This window comes from Myotis daubentonii, chromosome 10, assembly GCF_963259705.1.
Source record: "Myotis daubentonii chromosome 10, mMyoDau2.1, whole genome shotgun sequence".
In the NCBI taxonomy this organism is placed as follows: domain Eukaryota; kingdom Metazoa; phylum Chordata; class Mammalia; order Chiroptera; family Vespertilionidae; genus Myotis; species Myotis daubentonii.
This window is the reverse complement of record NC_081849.1, coordinates 67,751,815-67,770,162: the sequence shown is the minus strand read 5'-3', so window position 1 is coordinate 67,770,162 and position 18,348 is coordinate 67,751,815. Positions and strand designations below refer to the sequence as shown.

General features: G+C 46.9%; 1 protein-coding gene across 6 annotated transcripts in view; it reads left to right on the top strand.

The window, feature by feature from the left end:
• Positions 1–18,348, top strand: part of PDE1C (phosphodiesterase 1C) — a 298,902-nt gene that overhangs the window by 114,409 nt on the left and 166,145 nt on the right. The window contains exons 1-3 of one of the 6 annotated variants that reach the window (XM_059712698.1): positions 319–535; positions 1,110–1,212; positions 16,188–16,214. The exons of 4 other annotated variants lie outside the window; for them this stretch is intronic. In XM_059712698.1, the coding sequence (XP_059568681.1) occupies positions 1,112–1,212; positions 16,188–16,214 (128 nt within the window). In that variant the 5' untranslated portion in view covers positions 319–535; positions 1,110–1,111. Of the gene's footprint in view, positions 1–318; positions 536–770; positions 1,213–16,187; positions 16,215–18,348 lie in introns of those variants that run through there. One more of the 6 variants, XM_059712699.1, reaches the window with a different exon arrangement.

The window sequence follows — 18,348 nt, the reverse complement described above, 5'->3', positions numbered from 1 at the left end:
CACACACACACATTGAGAGAGAGAGAGAGAGAGAGAGAGAGAGAGAGAGAGAGAGAGAGAGAGAGAGAGAGAGAGAGGACTTTGTAAGTGGGAAGTGTGGTTACTTTAGTCCTCATCAATTGCTTTGATATTTTAAAATGGAACCGGCTCCGGGCTGCTTGTGAGTGAGCGCTGGCCGTGAATGGGAGCCCAGGCACCCACTCCCCGACCCTCTCGCAGCGCTGCGGTGGCCCCAGCAGTCAGTCCCCTGGGAGCGCCCAGAGTCCTCTTCTCGCTCGGATCTCCGTGTCAGTGCCGCGCTCCTCCTCCCGTGAGCTTCAGGAGCCCCGGACACACCCGGTGGGGTCCCTGGCACATGCGGGCCCCCGGGGTGCGAGGCTGGAGCCCGGCGTGTGCCCTGCGGACGGCGGTGCCCCGCGCACCCCTCCCTCCGCTCCCGCGGGTGCTGGACCAGACGCCAGCCCGGGTGCCGGGGCGCTGACGGACGACTTTTCCCAGTTGTCAGTTTTCTCGCTTGTCAGCAGAGCGGCTGCTGGTAAGTGAGAGAAGACGGCGAGGGGGCGCAGGCGGCCAGGCGGGGAGGGGCGGGGGAGCCGCGCCGGGGCCGGGGGCGCAGGGCGGAGCTAGGGGAGTGGGGTGCCGGGCCTCCGCTCAGACCGCTGCCGGCCTCCTGCCAGCCCCCCCACCCCCCCCCCGCCCCACCCCCGCTCATTCCCCTCCCCTCCACGCTCCCCCTTCCCACTCTCTCCCTGCTCGCGCCTTCTCCTCCCCACCTGGCCCTCCCTCTCCCCCCCAGTCCTTCAGCTGCCACACTGATTGCTTCGGTGGCTGGTGGCTTTGTTTAAAAAAATATATACATGTCCAAATAGATCCCAGGCGCTTTCTTCCCGAGTTAGGAGCACAGTCCGTATCCCGACCTTGCCCCGGACCATGGCTGCTTACCGTAGCTGCCTCCCTCCCGGGGCACCCGGGCCTGGGGTAGCCCGCAGTCCCAACCCGCTTTAAGGCTGGATTTGGGGCGTACAGACCGGGGAGCACACAGAGCAAGTGACAGGCGAGGAGGGGACAGCCCGAACTCTCTCAGCCTCACTCCCAGTGATCACCTGCAGCTATGGAGTCCCCGACCAAGGAGATTGAAGAATTTGAAAGCAACTCTCTGAAATACTTGCAGCCCGAACAGATCGAGAAAATCTGGCTTCGCCTCCGCGGGCTGTAAGTAGAGCTGTTTCCTTCTCTTGCCCCCTTTCCCTCTCCTGTCAGTATGCTACTCCAGGCCAGGCTCACATGGCTCCCGGGATCCTGCAGGGCCCTTTAAACACAGCCCAGAAGTTCCACAACTGCTTCTCTGTGAATTACAGTCACTGCTACCTTCCCTTACAGGGAGACTGTCTTCCTGACTTAAAATGCCTTGCTGTTTCCAAGTCACGCTTTCTCTGGGGGAAGGAGATGGGTCTTTAGATTTCTGTTGTAGCTGCTCAGTCCCCACAGAGATGTTTCCGGTCCTTTTTGCCCCCCAGGGAGAAAAGTTTGGGGACTCAGGTCACAGACTTTTTTTTTTTTTTTTTTTAATCACAGGAAGAATTTTCTCTGCAGAGTGCTTGCAAACACCTTGGCAGGAGGTCCAAGAACTGAACAATAGTTCAACTTCAACATGCATTGGGGCTGCCAAATTCTCTTTTCCCTCGTCCCAGCCTAGTTCAACTTCCGGCATTTTCTTAGGCTTCTTTCTGGCAGGGAGATGGTCACTGAAGAAAGGGCTATTTTGGAGACAGCGGGGGGGGGGGGGGGGGGGCAGCGCAATAGGATTTCCTAATAATCTTTGAACAGTGAAATAGGGTGTTTGCTCTCAATACAGTGGCCCCAGGCTTCTAGTTGGACTGATGGACAAAGATCTCTGAATTTCATTCACTTCATTGGGCTCTGTCTGGCTTTGAGTACTGAGGAGCGGTGTCCTGAAATTATGGGGTGTCTTCTGGGAAACAAGTTCATAAGCTATAGTGGTGACTGCATGTCTACAGTTTGCTTCTCAGTGGCCGGGCAGGTCCCAAAGACACCTTCCTTAATGACCAGAAACACTGCCTCGGGCATTTGGCATCAAATGTGTAGTGCTGTTGAAAAGAAAAAGTTTTTCTGCACGTACATTCTCTAGGCAGCGAGGGGACCCTGGCAGTGAGTTTGTTTTTGAAAGCACGAGCAGAAGCCCAAACAAAACAAATAAAAAAGGCACGGCTCTCGGTTAGTTCCATCTTAGGGAGGCCGCATCCCAACTGGGATATTCGAAAGGGGAGCCAAGGTAGTCTGTTTCTTTAAAGGGGGACCCTGTTTAAAGTGCAATTTATAAAAGCCCTTCCTTCAGCAACCTTCATGAGCTTCGCTGCTATTGCTCTAAACGGGAAACCAGGCCAGACAACAGGACGCTTGGCGCATCTGGCTGCTGCAAGCAGGGGCTGTAACTTACTTGGAAATTATCTTTCTGGCTGGCAGGCTGTCCTTAAGCTGGAGGCACAGGCGACAGCGCCTGGGTCTGAGCGGTGTTTACAGTAAGCTCGTGTCATGCGGAACGAACATGACATCTGATCGTATTTTGGTGCACACAGAAAGTTTGTTGTATCCACAAAGCCTGGGTCCAAGGTATACAGTGTCAAAGTGTGGTGATGCTGGGTCTCCTTGCCAGCCCTGGTGGAGGGGCTCCCACCCTCAGAAACTGCTTCTCCTGGCTGCTTCTCTGTTCACACCAGCTCCCTCCAGCTGCTCCGGCTGGAGAGAGCATTTGGGCAATTCAGCCAGGCTGAGGGGGGACCTGGTGCCATAGAGCATTTATCCCTCACAGCTCGCTTGTAGCTTTCTCTCATGTCTGTTAGGCTTCTCTCCCCAAGGTATTGGGCGTGATGTTATCTGAATTTTTGTTTTCTAGTCTCTCATATCTACTCAGCATCCAGTGTTGTTAAGCATAAAGGGTGTGGGTTGATTGATTCTTCTCCAAACGTGTGGTTTGGAACCCCTCTCTTTACCCTTCCTACCGAAACGCCCTGCCCAACAGCAGTCGTGGGAGATCTGTAACTTCCCTTTCTAATTGGTGAAAAGGACATGTGCCTATTGTTATTATTATATACATAATATATATTTTCTTTTTACTACAATTATGGTTCTCACTACGACTTTTTAAAGAAACATAACAGTAGCGCTATAATAAGCTGCTAAAGACTCTGGAAACCAAAACACATGCTTATTTATACAACTCGAAATAACACTTTTGCAGTTCACAAAATAGAAAGCCCAGGGGAGGGAAGTGTGTGTTTGTCCACACAACAGACTCTCAGTGAGAAAAAGGAAGCTGCTGTGCCAACATTTTAGGAAGACCCGGGAGCCACAATTGGATTTTCATATCAATTTATTGCCATGGCACCCTTCTGGAAAGGGCTTTGGAGGGAATCACGGGTAGTCAGGGGCTCAGCTCTGCTTGTCTGAGAACTGCCAAGTCCAGGGCTTGATCATCTCATGCGTGGACGATTCAGTGGTGTCTGTCTCCTTGTCACTATCTGTCCTGTTTAACCAGTTGTTGAATTTGTCATCTCCTCCCTGATCCTGTACGTTCCTTGGGGTCAGACACTTGTGTGTCTTGCTCACTGTGGTACCTCCAGTGCCTAGAACAGGGTTTGGCACATAGGCGCTCAACCAACAGGTGATGACAGAAGCATAAAGGCCCAAGTGTGAACTTTTAATGTTAGAAATGAAGATAATGTATATTTGGTCAGCTTATAGGCCATGTGACTTAGCAACTATATATTCCATGAGCTAGAGGGGAGGCAGGTTTTATTGACAACGTTAACCAGGTTGGGCACAGACATCTAAAGTGAGGTGGGTCTGGGCAAGGTGTGGCACAGCCACGGCCCAAGGCTAAATCCCACTCTTGTGGGTGCCCAGGTTCTGTCTTTCCGTCCCCTCATCTGCCCCCGTTTCTGCACGGGCCAGGAGTGGGCTTTCCAGCAGCAAGAGGCTTGCCGAGGCTGTTGTCCGCCAAGAGTGCCGGTATAGGAGGATGCAGGAGACGAGCCTATACGTGACAACCCCCCATCCTCGTCCATACCTTCTTTTACTCTTTATTTTCCTCTCTCTGAATACTATATACTTGATCTTATTTATTATGTCTGTTGTCTTTCTCCTCCAACTAGAACATAAGCTCCCTGAGGACAGAGGTTTTTGTGGCCTGTTTTGGCCACTGATGCAGCCCCCGTGCCTATGATACTACCTGGTGCGCAGTAAATTATCAGTGAGGATTTGAAACCCGGCATTGTTTCACATGTTTGTCGAGGGAAGACTTAGAAAAAGCTCTCAACCTAGCCTTGTGGCATCATCAGCTTCCTAACGGTGCATCGGATATTGGAAATGGGAATTTTGAACGCTGTCTGCCCCAGCTTAGATGACAATACCCGCCAGCTTAGGTGTTTACTCCCCTGTACTCTTTCCCGCACACCGGCACTCAGAGTCCGGCTACACTTCTGGAGCTGTGGCCCTCAGCCTCCCCCTGCAGCGCCGACCGCTCTCATCCACATGCTCCCACGTGTCTAACGGGAAAGGAGCGAACCCCGCACACCTGAGCTTTCTGAGTCGCACCTCTCAGAGGATGCTGCCCTCCGACGTTTCGGGGAGGAGCCTTTTTTTGTTTGTTTTCCTGTCAACCTCAGTTGTAGGAGTGGGTGGAATTTTTAAGAGCCCCCCCCCCCCCCATGGCTCTCTTGTTCTGGAATCTTCCAGGCAGGGAACATATGATAATGGCTGCACTTTATTCCTCTGGTGATGTGGGGGAGCCTCAGGCTGCTCAGGTTTGAATCATGACTGGTACCTTGGGCCCTGCCCAGGAGTTTTCCTTTGACCAGCCTGCTCTCGGATGGCCTAAAGCAGCCGTGGGCAAACTATGGCCCGCGGGCCGGATCTGCCCCGTTTGAAAGGAATAAAACTATTGAAATAAAAGACCGCACCCTTTTATGTAATGATGTTTACTTTGAATTTATATTAGTTCACACAAACACTCCATCCATGCTTTTGTTCCGGCCCTCCGGTCCAGTTTAAGAACCCATTGTGGCCCTCGAGTCAAAAAGTTTGCCCACCCCTGGCCTAAAGCAAAGAATAGGGTTCAGGTCTCACTTCCTCCTTGGCAATCATGGCCACAATCGTAATGAAGCTGTCCAGTGTTCATTTTGCCCACCTAAGAGGTAGCCAGTGGAAGACACTTTATGCTTATGCAACATTCTCAAGATGATGATGATGATGCTTTCCCCTCCTAGTACCTCAGTAGTCTTACGAATATAAAGGGTGGCATTGCTTACTAGGGACTATTGTTTTTGTCTAACCAGCAAGCTTACCCCCCTCCCCCTTATTATGGGAACAAACCCTTTCTCCCCCACCACCACTCCACCCTGGCAGGAACAGATCTTGCTTCATCTTTTAGACCCGGGGCCATAGCAGTGGGGAGCCATGGCAGGTCTGTAGGGATGGATGTGAGAGATTTTCAGGAGGTCTACTCAAGAGGACTTGGACATGGGAATGAGGAGGGAAGTAGAATGTAGAATGACTCCCAGGTGCTTAGCTAGAGTCCCCAGGTGCTGTTTACTTAGATCTGGATCACTGAGGCGGGAACAAGTTTGCAGGTTTGGTTGTGGGTGGGAGCAGAATGAATGGAGAACAGAGGTCATGACCTCAGTTTGGGACATATTGAGTATGAGAGGGCTACAGATGTCCTGGAGAAGATGTGGAGGGAGGCATGAGCAGTTGAATAAGTGGGCCTGGAGATGAAAGGAAAGGTCTGGATTAGAGATGTAATATACAGCCCAAAAATATGGAGAAAAAAATGTATACATATATAATGTGGGTACGTATATGTGTGTGTATGTGTCTGAATGATGCTAAATTAGTATTCCTATAAATTTTAGAAGTAGAGAAAAAACATAATTTAGTGTGACCCTCCCTAAATAATCTGACATGAGGTGCCAGAAGACAAGTTCATGTTTCTTTTTTTAACTTTTCACATGTATATAGAATATCCAAACTCATGTATATTTCTCACTGCCACTTACCAGTACTTGTTCAACATATGGGCAAGGCCAGCTGGCCATCGGTGTACATTGCTTTGCTTGGAACCCTTCTATGACTGCTTGGTGTCGTGCCCGCACATGTGGATTTGGAGCCGAAACTGAAACCTGAGGGGTAGGCAGGGTCATTTCCAGGATTCCAAGGGGCAGAAAGAGACCACGACCCAAGAAGCCAAACAGGATCAGGCTCTTGTCATGGACCTTCTGGGGACCATGGGACAGGAGTCAGGTGAGAGCAGCCCACCGCAGAGGGGGCTGGGGAAGCTCGGCTGGATGGAGGCTCCCTAGACCCTGCAGGTGGCTGTCCTGTTGTCTAGGCTCGGCTGGTGGGCACAGCCTCCTGCTGCTGCCCCACAGGCGTCCTCTGATGGACACACCTGGCTCCTGGCTCCTGGGACAGTCCACAGCCCTGCCTTAGTGCCCTCTCTCCACCACATCTCTGCTTCATTCAAGCCCTTTTCCTGCTCTGCTCTTTAAGACCTTCCAAAAATGGTCCTTCTTCCCTCCATTTCCACCCTCTTCCAAGGGTCCATTGCAGGGACCCAATAGGCAACATTCTGCCCATATATAGCTTCCCTGCCCCTTAAGGTCTACAGGAGAGTGAAATTGTAGACAATTACCATGAGAGTGCACTGAGTGTTTTCGCTGAAAGTCACTGTTGTGACATCCAGAGAACATTATATTCTGTTAATTCCAAGTCCAAACAACCAAAACGCTTAACCAAGACTTTCCCCACACTCTAGACATGCTGAGTGTATCTGGCAGTGAAAGATTAATCCTTGCAAGCTACTTGCAGGTGTATTTTAGGAATAGTTCAAGTTCAGACTGATATCCTCCTCCCCCCACTTTTCTGTCTCTACCCCTCTGAGTCTTATCTCAGGATGACTCTGAGGGGGTCTTACACTACCTTACAACGGATCCCCCAAAGTAGGTTACATGTAGTTTCCTAGTCCAGGTGGTTGTTACTTGAAACCCTGTCTGCTAACTGGGGCACTGTAAACACTTTCATGAATAGGGGCCTCTGTAGTTTGTGAAACATAAGGATTAATGATCATAAATCAAGCTTCATACATGCTGTGTAGAACTGCCATGCTGCCTATAAAGCCACTGACTGAAATGAGTCATCCTTCCAAAATGGAAGAATTGTCCAGCGCCCCCTTCCCGGGCGTCTGGTGTGGTGTCAGGGAAGCTCACTGCAGCTCAGGAGGACTCGCTTCCAATGGCAGCAGAGCGCTCAGCACGGTCCCGGGAATGCATCTGCTAATTGGGTTTTCCTTCTTGTTGTTACTGTTCTCTGTTTTGGATTTGGGCCTCATTTTTGTTATATTTAAATTGTCAAAATGGATAGTGTCTGCGTCCAGGTGATGTTAAGGGAAGAGAAGGCGTCAGAGGAACTAGGAAGGACTCTGCTCCAAGGAGCTGTTGTATTGGCGTAAATTCACCTGGAAGGGTAAATTGCCAATAGCTGCTTTCTGGTAGGAGTAGGATTTTTCTTTCTATAAAATTAACTTTATTGGGGTAACATTGGTTAATAACATTATATAAGTTTCAGGTATAAAACTTTATAATACAACATCTGTATGCTCCATGCATGCTCATCACCCAAAATCTAGTCACCATATATTTGACCCCCTTTACCATCTTCACCCCTCCCCTCCCCCTCTGTTGTTTGTATCTATGAATTTATTTGTTGATTTTTGTTTTATATACAACATCTGAGTGAAATTTTATGGTTCTTGATAAGGATTGGGAGGAAGGGAGGACGAGAGGAGAGAGGGAATGGGAGTAAATAGAAAAGGCTTAGAGAAATCAGACTGATTACTGAAGTTGAACTTGGTAGAGATACAGTTTTTGTTCTGGGTCAATCTACATGGAGAAAATCAAGCAGAGAATTCATTGAAGCAACTCTATGAATAATTAAAATTAAAAAAACCTACCCGTCCCCTAACTCCACGGATAAATCTGTGAAGAGTGACATTTTGTCTTCATCCTCTGGATGTCTCTCTGCTTTCACAGTGCTGTCACAGATATGAAGACATATTTTTGTTTTCAGCTTTCCTCATTGATGTTTATCTAACTAGGAGCCAGGCTCCCAGGAAGGAGGTCACAAAAAGTCTTTTCCAGTTCCACCCACACAGTTTTGCTGCACTTATAACATAGCAAATGGTTGTAACTGTGTGACTAGAGGGAAAGTCATTTATGCAAGGGTGACTTCTACAAGGGTGACATTAACTTTCCATTTTTTCCCCTCTAAAAACTTACCATTTTCTCTCACTGGTACCACTGATTAGTTCATTGCCCAGCTTTCAGGAATAGGTTTTTAGCTGGAGGGAAATGCAGTGTTTGGTCTGCTTAAAAAATCTTGTTTTTCAGAAGAAGGGACCCCAATTGGGGGTCCATTAGACAATAATCCGAGTGCTGGAATTTTTAACCCAGGCCCAGGAGAGAAGCAGGCATGAACAGATTTGGATTTTTGTGTCTGGCCAGCTGTCTGCAGACTCACGAGGGGGCTGGGGCAGGAGAGCAGAGTGGAAAGGGTGTAGATTGGCCATCCCAGGGGGGAGCTGCTGATGGGGTTGTTTAGTTTGGATGGAAGCTCCTCTTCAAATGTTTCTCCTCTTTCCACTGCGCAGCCAGCACTAGATAGAGACACGTTTGCTTCCAGGAGTGAGTTAAAAATTGATCATCTTATTTACGGCTCTGTTTCAGATGAGCGTTCTCTCATGCTTCAGATGCGCCATCCTCACCCCTAAACCGCACTGTCAAAGGCTTCCTCCAGTTGTTTCATCTCATCCCTCTTGGTTAAACCTGGGGGAGTCTTATGCTTTGGGAGTCGCTGCCCTTAATATGATCTTCCTTTTGCAAGTGGCTGAGAGGGTGTGAGGACCATTTTCCCCAGTGGAAAACCTAGCAGAAAAATTCTTTAGAAAATGTAAACAGAAACAGCCCTTTCCTAACCATTGGGTTATTCCAGGTGAAGGAGAGTTTATATCATCTCATTATTTTTTATATTTTATCTTACTTTGGATCTTCGGCCAAGCAGGAAAATATAATCATTGCCCACATGGATTTTTAATCTGTAGCATCAGTTAAGAAATATTTGGACTAGTAACAGAAGAGAGGTTCTTGTTTCTCTAATATCTTCCCCCCTCCCCAGCCCCCCCCCCCCAAAAAAAAAAAGAAATAGTCTGCTGGAAAGTGCCAGGAGACCAAATTTATATAGATTTTCTCACTGGCATTTACTTGTTCAAAATATGGGAAAGGCCATCAGACAATCAATATACATAGCTTTGCAAGTCTAGGCTTTAACATCCGTGTCATGGGAATGAAATCACTGGTTGGAATGAAAGAAATGCACAAGGACCTGGCATTCTCAGCAACATGTCGAGTAGTTCATACACATGATTCAGTCGAAGTTTCTAGAGGTATCCAGTTCTGTTCAGCCTGCACACCATATGCCAATGAAAAACAAAACCAGAGGCTCAGATGATCGTGCAGCCCCTCTCTCATTTCATGGGTATTTGTGGCGTTTTATCTCCGTGCACTTTCCCACGAGTGAGCCACATGTGACCTGAACTTGTGCGATTGTGTAGTTAACTCTGCGAGTCTTGCTGTGTTCTTTGTTTGTCTGACTCTGTCCTCCAATTTCCTCTCCCTTGAGGGAACTGAGGGCTGAGAACCAAAATTCCCAAAGCTGTCTGTGCATCTGCAGCAGCAGTGACCTCAGTAAGGAAGGATGGAGATGGGATCTGATGGGATCTGGAACCGAGTGAGTCATCATCGCACAGAAAACCCGGGGGACACTCCAGGCAGCGTTGCATGTCTCACGCTGCCTGTGTGTAGTTGTTACATATTCAACATCCCCTACCAGGAAACCTTCCTGGGCCCAGCTGGGAGGTGTCTTGCTGGCGACTTAGAAACTGAACACAAGTTTTGGTTTTTCTAAGCGAGCTTGTTTGAATATTAAGCCTATTTATAAACTTCATGATTGCAGCACCCATATGGCTCTTCCTCAAAGATACGCACTTTTAAGAAGTGAAAGACTGCCAGGCGCTTCGTAATTTCACATCAATGCTTAATTGACTCTCACTTGTCCAGCTATCAGGAATGGTTCCCAATCATCTGTTTGCCTTGGGCGTGTGTGCAACTTGCTTGTGGGTGTGCCCAGCACTTTGAGAACTCCTAGCCATCAAAAAGCTAAGCAAGCCCCTCAGAAGTATCCTTGCCCCCACCTCATTGCTGTTTTAATGCTGTTTGCTTGTTCTCTACACTGCCCCCAGGCAGGTCCAAGTTTACTATGGACAGAATCATTCCTGATGCTGGCTCAGTTTCATCCTTCTCTCCCTGATTGGGGCCAGGAGAGGTAACACGAAGTTCAGGGTTTAGAAGTTTCTGCTGGCCGACACAGCCATGGAGAGCTTTGGGGACCTTTTAAAATATTGGGGGTCAGTGCTCTTTGCCCTTCGATGATTTCACTATCCACTTGTCAGAATGTGATCGGAAGACTTCGAGGGTTGATTTCCAAGCTCATCACTTTCTCTGTCTGTACACGAGTGTACACATGTACAGGTTTGCACATACACATGCACACATACCGTGCACACCCCATTTAATACGTCTTGGGAAATCCACAATTTCCTAGAAAAACTTAAACAGACATTGATTTTCAATGAAGACCAGGAGTCCTAATTTGCTTGCAAAATTAAGTGGATATGGGCCAATCAATAACTCTTGTTATAGCACCTGTGATCTCGGCATAGAGTTACAACTTTTGGAGGATGCTTAGGGATTCTGTGTAAGCAACTCATGGGGGTTCAGTTTTTAGGTTCTTGTTGATGAAAAGGATCTTTGTTGAAAGATAATTTTAGACATTCCTAGGGATTATGATGGTGTCCAGTTTTTAAACACCCTCACTTTCTTTTTTCCTGCTGTTGGAATGATGGCCTACCTTGTCATATTAGAGCAGTGGTTCTCAACCTTAGCTGCACAGTAGAATCACCTGGGAATATTTTTAAAAATCCTGATTTCTGGGCCTCATCTCCCGGAAATTCTGTTTCTTTGTTACTAATGATGAGGCCCAGAAATCAGGATTTTAAAAAGATTCCCAGGTGATTCTGATGTGCAGCCAAGGTTGAGAACCACTGTATTAGAGGGAAGTGTGTTGTTCTGCTAAGGTACCTGGGGCCTCTGGTGGGTGGTGTCTCCGTGTACAGCTTGAGCACAGGGGTCAGGAGGCAGCTGGGCAGGGCTTCAGCTCCTCCTCTTAGCAGCACTGAGATTAGCACCCACTTCCTTTATGATTCAAGTTTTCTAAGATAGGGAGAGTTGGGAGTATTCAATTTTCCAGTTTCAAAACCAGTCTTCGACCTTTTTTCTTTACCTTGTAAATCAATGAATGACTTTTTTCACCCAACATAAAATTTGGAAACCGATTGAATTACAATACCATTATTTGTTCAGTACTGTTGTTGTTAATACAATCACCGACTTGATTTTGACATGAACTGGATACCCAGTACTGTGCCAAATGCAAATAGGTAGATTCATTCAGCTCTCACCTCCCCCCCCCCCCCCACTTGTGAAGCAGGTATGATTGTTACCCACGTTTACAGTTGAGGAGACTGGTGGTTGGGGACATGATGAAAGTTGCTAAAATTCACATGGCTTATTAGACACAAAACATTGGAGACGAGGTTTGAGCTCAGGCAAGAGATCTGAAGCATTGTGCTGTAATGCTTCTCCTTAAAACAAACACACAGACAGACAATGCTGTGCCTGTGTGTGTGTGTGTATGTGTGTGCACATGCATGTGCCTGTATGTGAAGAGCAGGGACCCTTCTGGGTATGGTTTGGAAGGCACTGCTCTGGGCCTCCATGGATGGGGTTTTCAGCCTGGCCCTGTTGGATGACCTGTCTTTTGCCTGGTCCAGCCGCCGCCCTCTCTCAATTGCCCACCCCACCAACCTTGCTAGCTCCCACAGCACTGCAGCTCCCTGTCATTCTCTCCTTTCTCCATCAGCTTCAATGGGCTCCATGAATCTTGAGATTAGTGTTGCATTGCTCCAAGTTTCAAAATCATTATCCTTTGAAAGTAAGTTTGAAACACCCAAACAGACCATGTGAAAACATTCCCTTGGTCTTTCAGGGTGTGGATCAGGGGTAAATTCTATTGACGTTTTTAAAAACAAAAGGCCGAAAATAAACTGGCTTCTTTTCCAGCTCATTTCCTGTGTTTGGATGGAAAGAACCCATTATGTTCTATTGTTGTTGGTTTTGTTTGTTTTTGTTTGTTTTTGTCTCGTGCCTAAGTTTCCTCCTGGCTTTGACTTCTTTGCCTAATTTCCCCAATTTTCTTTGAAGGCCTCGGAGCTCGCTTTTGGTCTGAACCCCTTTAAGGTTCTGAATCCTTAGATAGTTGCTTAACCTCGCTGAGCCTCATTTCCATCCGTATAATGTGAGATGCACCTCCCAGGATCTGTAGGAGGTCAAAGGAGCTATTCCACAGTCTCAAGCCCCCAGCCTTCTCTCATCGCATCCCTCCTGTGTGTAGACAGCCACGGCTGTGGGAGATGCCTCACTGCTTGGGAATCTTCAGCAAAAAGAGGGACATCAGTAGAAAGAAAGCATTTGGGGGATCAGTTTCCTGATAAATTCATCATTCCACAAAAATATAATGAGCATCTGCCATCTGCCAAGCACTGTGTCTGGCAAGAGAGAAACTCTAGCAGGTTCTGGACAAGCCATCATTCTTGCCAACAGCATAACAGATCATAACCTCCCAGAGTGACAAATGCAGCGACACTGAAAGGGGCACTTCTAAGTTTGGGAGGCCCTGGGAGGTTCTCAGGAGGAAGTGATGTCTCCGCTGAGAACTGAAGGATGAGAAGGGTTCGGTCCGGCCTCACCAGTCTTGCCAGTCACGCTGATCTGTGAGTAGGATCTTCAAAGAGTGATTTCCATGGACTTGCATTTTCTCTTGTGTGTTAAGTGCTGACCTTTCAACTCCAGCATAAGATGACGCTGTTTGGATTTGGCTATCTTGATTTGGGAGCTGTTTGTGTCTAAAAGGGGCAAGATGGGGAGGGAGACCTTCATGACCTGTGAAGCCAAGACTGCATCTCTGGAGTGGGGAGTGAGTGGCAGGAAGGGGAGCTGGACTGAAAGCCAGATTCGGTCTCTCTTTGGGTGTCCTAAGTACATGACCCATATTTTGATAGGTGTGAGTGGCAGGTGCAAATGATTCCGCTATTTGGCCAACAGGCGTTCGTTGTGTGCCAACCACGTGCAAGCCGTTGGGATAGACACAGAGATCCATCTAATAGCACCCCTAACTTCAAGAGGCTCAAAACAAGGGGCAAAGGGGCCTACACTTTTTAGAATGCCCTTTATATGGCATGCAGAGTCCCTGGCAAATTCAATCCATTGTGTCCTCTGAGATAATTCCTTCTACACCATAGATGTGGAGACTAAAGCTTGATTTTGCATAGAGCGTGCCTGAGGTCTCATAGCTAGAGAGGAGGGGAAATTGGGTTTTGAATCAGGTCTGTCACATTCCAGAGCCCGCTTGTCTTTCCACATAAGCAAAGATGAGACAAGGCAATGTAAGTGGTTATCCCTTTTCCCAGGTATCACCTTTAAAAAAAATAAGTATAAATGTTATTACTCTTGAAAACTTTGTCCTAGGCATTTTGCAGCTTCATTACCTGCTGTTTCCCTCCATATCTGGTTGGGTTGAACTGGGTGGGCTTTGTGAGGCTGCTCGGTGTGCTTTCCTCACCTACTTGCCTCATACTGACACACTTCTCCTTGTTGACCCCCGCCCCCCCCCCCCCCCCGCCATCAATCTAGACTCCCTCCTTCATAAAGCTTCTTTAGCCAACCCTTGTATAGGTTATGGTCACAAAACAACACTTTAGGTACATGTCTTAACTTCCTTTTTTAGAATTCAAACTCTTTCAGAGAGTGGGTCTTGGAGTTATCATGAGGATTAGCGATGTATGTTAAGTGCCTGTTACTGGTAGGTGTGGAAAATGGAAGTTATTATTTTTGTTTATCTTTGACTGTCTTGGTGCTCCCAGCAGTGCCTTTGTACGGTGCTTGGCAGATGCTGGGAGAATTCTGTGGAAGCCAAGAGCTAAAGTTGCCTTCTTCCGGCCTCTGCAGACACCCTCTGCCGATAGAACTAGCTGGGCTCTGGGTAGGAGCCAGCGGTGTCCATCGGGCGTTTCTTCCCCCTTAATGTCGATCCTTGCACTCTCAATGGGTTATTTTCTGCTCCTGCTAAAGACTCCTTAGTCCAGTTCATTTGACAGCAGTTCTAACAAGGACCAAGGGCAAAGGCAGACCCACAGCTCACTATGCTCTATGCCTGTCGATGAAACCTCTGCCCTCGGCTACTGCCTAGAGAGTGTGAGTGATAGGTCACTGGTGAGAGGGTCCATGTATGAGAGAGTGGATGGTCAGCGCACATGCAGCACAGCTTTTGGAGGGAATGCAGGGCACTGCCTTAGGTGCTGGGATGCAGTGGGGAAGCTTATAAAGAATCTGCCTCCGGGAGCCGACATTAGGTGGGTTATCACTCATTTCTCACCACAAGCTTCTGAGAGAGGGGCTCTGATTATTCCCACTTTATAGCTACACAGTTAGCTGGCCCTCCTCCCGATTTATATGATCTAACGCACACATGTAAATATCTCTGTAGATCCATATAGTCCTGTATATGTGACTATGTATGTATAGGTGTATGAATAGTTTGTTTTTTCCAATATGATTCACAGTGCTCATTTTAAAAAGAGAATTTGGAAAATCCATAAAGTGAAAAGAAGCAATCCATTAACCCCTCACCTGGGGTCATGGCTGTCATTCTGCTGTGTTTGCTTTCAGATGAATAGATGTCAGCACACATCTAGGCAGGATCATGCTGTGGGTTCTGTGTGGCGTGCCGTTTCTTCACTTAACACCTAACACTGCCATGCATGTTTCCATTTGGACAGAGATGTAATAGGTCATAGGGATCCTGAACTTGAAACAGCTGTGCTTTTTTTTTTTTTAACTTGTGACATACCGATCTGTTAGCCAATCAGTGGCTTGGCTTCCTGGGTGCAGTGACTGTAATGGGAAAGCAGGTATGGAACTGAGGGTGATTGGGAAGCATTGCGCTACCTGGAGATGCCTTTCCTCCAATCCCCTCCAGTGAAAAGCCGATCAAAACCCTTCTGAGGGTCTTCAGAGTCTACAAAAACTGAGCTGGGCATGAACAACATGGGGATCCTGGGAAATAAACTTCCATGGCCATTTCTCCCTCGGATGCCACTGTGTCCTAGGTGAGAGAGCCAGGTAGGTGTTAGCCCACTGATAGATGAAGAAGCCCTGAGCCCAGTAGATTGTCCCGACGCTACGTGGGGACTGTAAATAGCACAGACGGACTCAGTCTCTCCTGCTTCCTGGGGAGGTGTCCCTCCAGACTGGGCCCACAGCTGAGCCATTAGCATGGTGCTAGACCTTCTAATTTCCCCTTCCTCCCTTCCTTCTTCGCTGAAGAGCTGGTGTCTGATCTTATGGTTTAGCTGCATGATTATGCATTTACATTTTAAAAGGCACATCTTTAAAGGGACTTCAGTGCTAGTCAATGGGGGTAACAGTAAGGATAGTTACAGTGCTAGGAGCTAATGGTTATTAACCATTTACTATTTGCCAGCAAAAGAAGTGCTTATAAGCCTCTGACCCTTTACACCTCAACAAGCCCATGAATCTGGTAAATGGAAGACCTGAGATTTGAACCCGGATCCTGATGGCTTTAAAGTTTGACCTCAGCCAAGATGCTGCAGTGCCCTCAGAAGGGAAAGGAAAAAACATAGGGGGCTGAGCCCTCAAGCTCTTGGGCTGCTATTTGTAACTGTTAAGACTCTGGTTATATGCATCTGGCCACAAAATAACACAATAATCCAAAGCTTTTAACTTGAGACCCCCAAGCCTCACAGAGAGTTCCTTCTACAAAGAGTTCCCCTCCCTGTCCATCCCCACTGAAGCGGTATTTTTCTAACCCACTGCCTATCGCAAACCTTTTCCTGATACGTGTTTATGCTTCTTTACCCACAGGAGGAAATATAAGAAAACATCCCAGAGGTAAGAGCCTCTTTCTGAGAAAGGGCCGCTGGTTGCTCGAGTCATTTGGGGCACAACTCTGCAAATTTGGCTCATGGTGGACGTTCATTTGTAATAAACTGTCTCTTGGTCCCTTCTCAGTTGCCTGCTTTATCTCGGATCACTACTGCTGTTGTAATTAAAAATTGATCGTAGGCATTCAGCATGGCCCAGTGAGTGTGTCTATATTCACATGAGAGTGGGCCCGGGGAATTGAAAAGCATATTCCTGCTGAGCTGTCTGGTGATTTTGCTAAAAACTTGGCCAGAGAGGGGCTGTGTATGGGGGCAGGGGGAGAAGAGGGTGTGTGTGCTGCAGGTATATGGATGAGAGCACAAACGGGTCTTTACACGTTTTAGTGTTTGAATTCTCCTTTGTCTAAAATTATCCTTTGCCCATTTTGCTGACAAAGTGCTGTTGAGCTCAAAGTGTAGGTACAAATTCCTTGAAGGGCAGTGATATCTTTTCGGTTTCACTGTGGGAAGGGCAATTTAAAGAAGAGTCTCATCCATCATCACCCTCCATTACTCTGCTTCATGGAGAAGAGCTTGGACAGCATGTGCCAAAGGAATAGTCTCAAAGGCTCGTGTGTGCTTTTCAGTGATTGTATTTGACTTTGGCATCATAGCTTTAAACCATTGACATTCAGATCAAGAATCACTGAGGCAGTTAGAATGCCAGTAGGTATCGACAAGTGGTCATGCTTTCAGATGACCACTTGAATGTTATCTTTTCTGGTGAGTCAAGTTTGGAATTCCTATGTCAATTATTTTTGAAAGCATTATTTTTGTATATCATCTCACAGCAGAGACTCTTGTGTCGTATGGTTTCCAAATAAAGTCAATAGTCTACAGTGGTGGTGTGGTAATTTGATACGCATGATAGAGGTGCACAAATCTTTGAGAGAAAATGGACTAAGACGTCAAAGCTTCCTAGAGATTGCTAGTCTTTCCTAAATATAGTGAGCTTATACAGATGGCTAAATAATTGTGTCTTGTTCAGGTTCATCGGGTACATGGTAGTAATTGGATATGAACCACTGAGCAGGATGTAAATTAAACACTCAAGTTAGAGAGCATAATAGTCTTCAGTAGTAAAAGGTAACATATCACTTTCATGTGTAGTTAATCTGGGATATGAGATGTTTCAAAGTTGTCTCAGTTATATTTTAAGGAGCGATCAATGGACAGGTAAGAGGGAGTCTTACAAGAGAGTTGCTCAGACCTGTCCAGTTTCAAATTACTATGTTGATTATTTTTGAAAGCATATTTTTACATATCTGATGTGAATGCTGTTGCATTTTTTATGTTGATGTAAAAAAACAACATCCAGATTGTCTTGTACCAGTTTCACTGAAGTCATATAAAGTACAAAGTAGTAGAGGATTGATTTGAACTTTCTTTTTAATTACCCACATATTTTCATATGAGATAGAGCCATGTCTACTAATCTATGGTTGAGTAGTAAACCATTTCTAAACTAATGGTTTAAAACAACTGTTTTTATTTGCTCATGATTTTATGTTAGTGAATGGTGAGATTGATTAGCATAACCGAAGACAGAGGTACAAATAAAGGCATAGTCACAAATCCGAGGACCTCTGCAGACACATGTCCAGTCTTCATATGTCTCATTTTATAAATCAGAAATATTTCTGTGAGTAATTGAAGTTATCCAAAGGCATCTCTCATCTTTTTGATAATCATATTGTACCAGTAGTCACCTGCATAGTACTTTACAAGAATCTTTCCATTAGTACTTACTATTGTCATACACTTAACTAAATACCGGAAATAGATCTATAAGAAACACCCTCTGTGAAGATGTACACAGGCTTGTAGGTTAGACATAGGTGAACAAAATAGTTGTAATAGGAGTTGGTAAACGCTGTAAGAGATACTAGTATTGAAGGTCATTGAGGACAATTAGGTCTGTTGGGAGGAACTTACATTATACTAGATGCCTGGTGCAAGACTTTTTGCACCAGTGGGGTCTCTTGGCCTGGCCTGTGGGATTGGGCTGAAACCAGCTCTCCAACATCCCCCAAGGGGTCCCGGGTTGTGAGAGGGCGCAGAGCAGGCCAAGGGACCCCACCAGTGCACGATTGGGGCCGGAG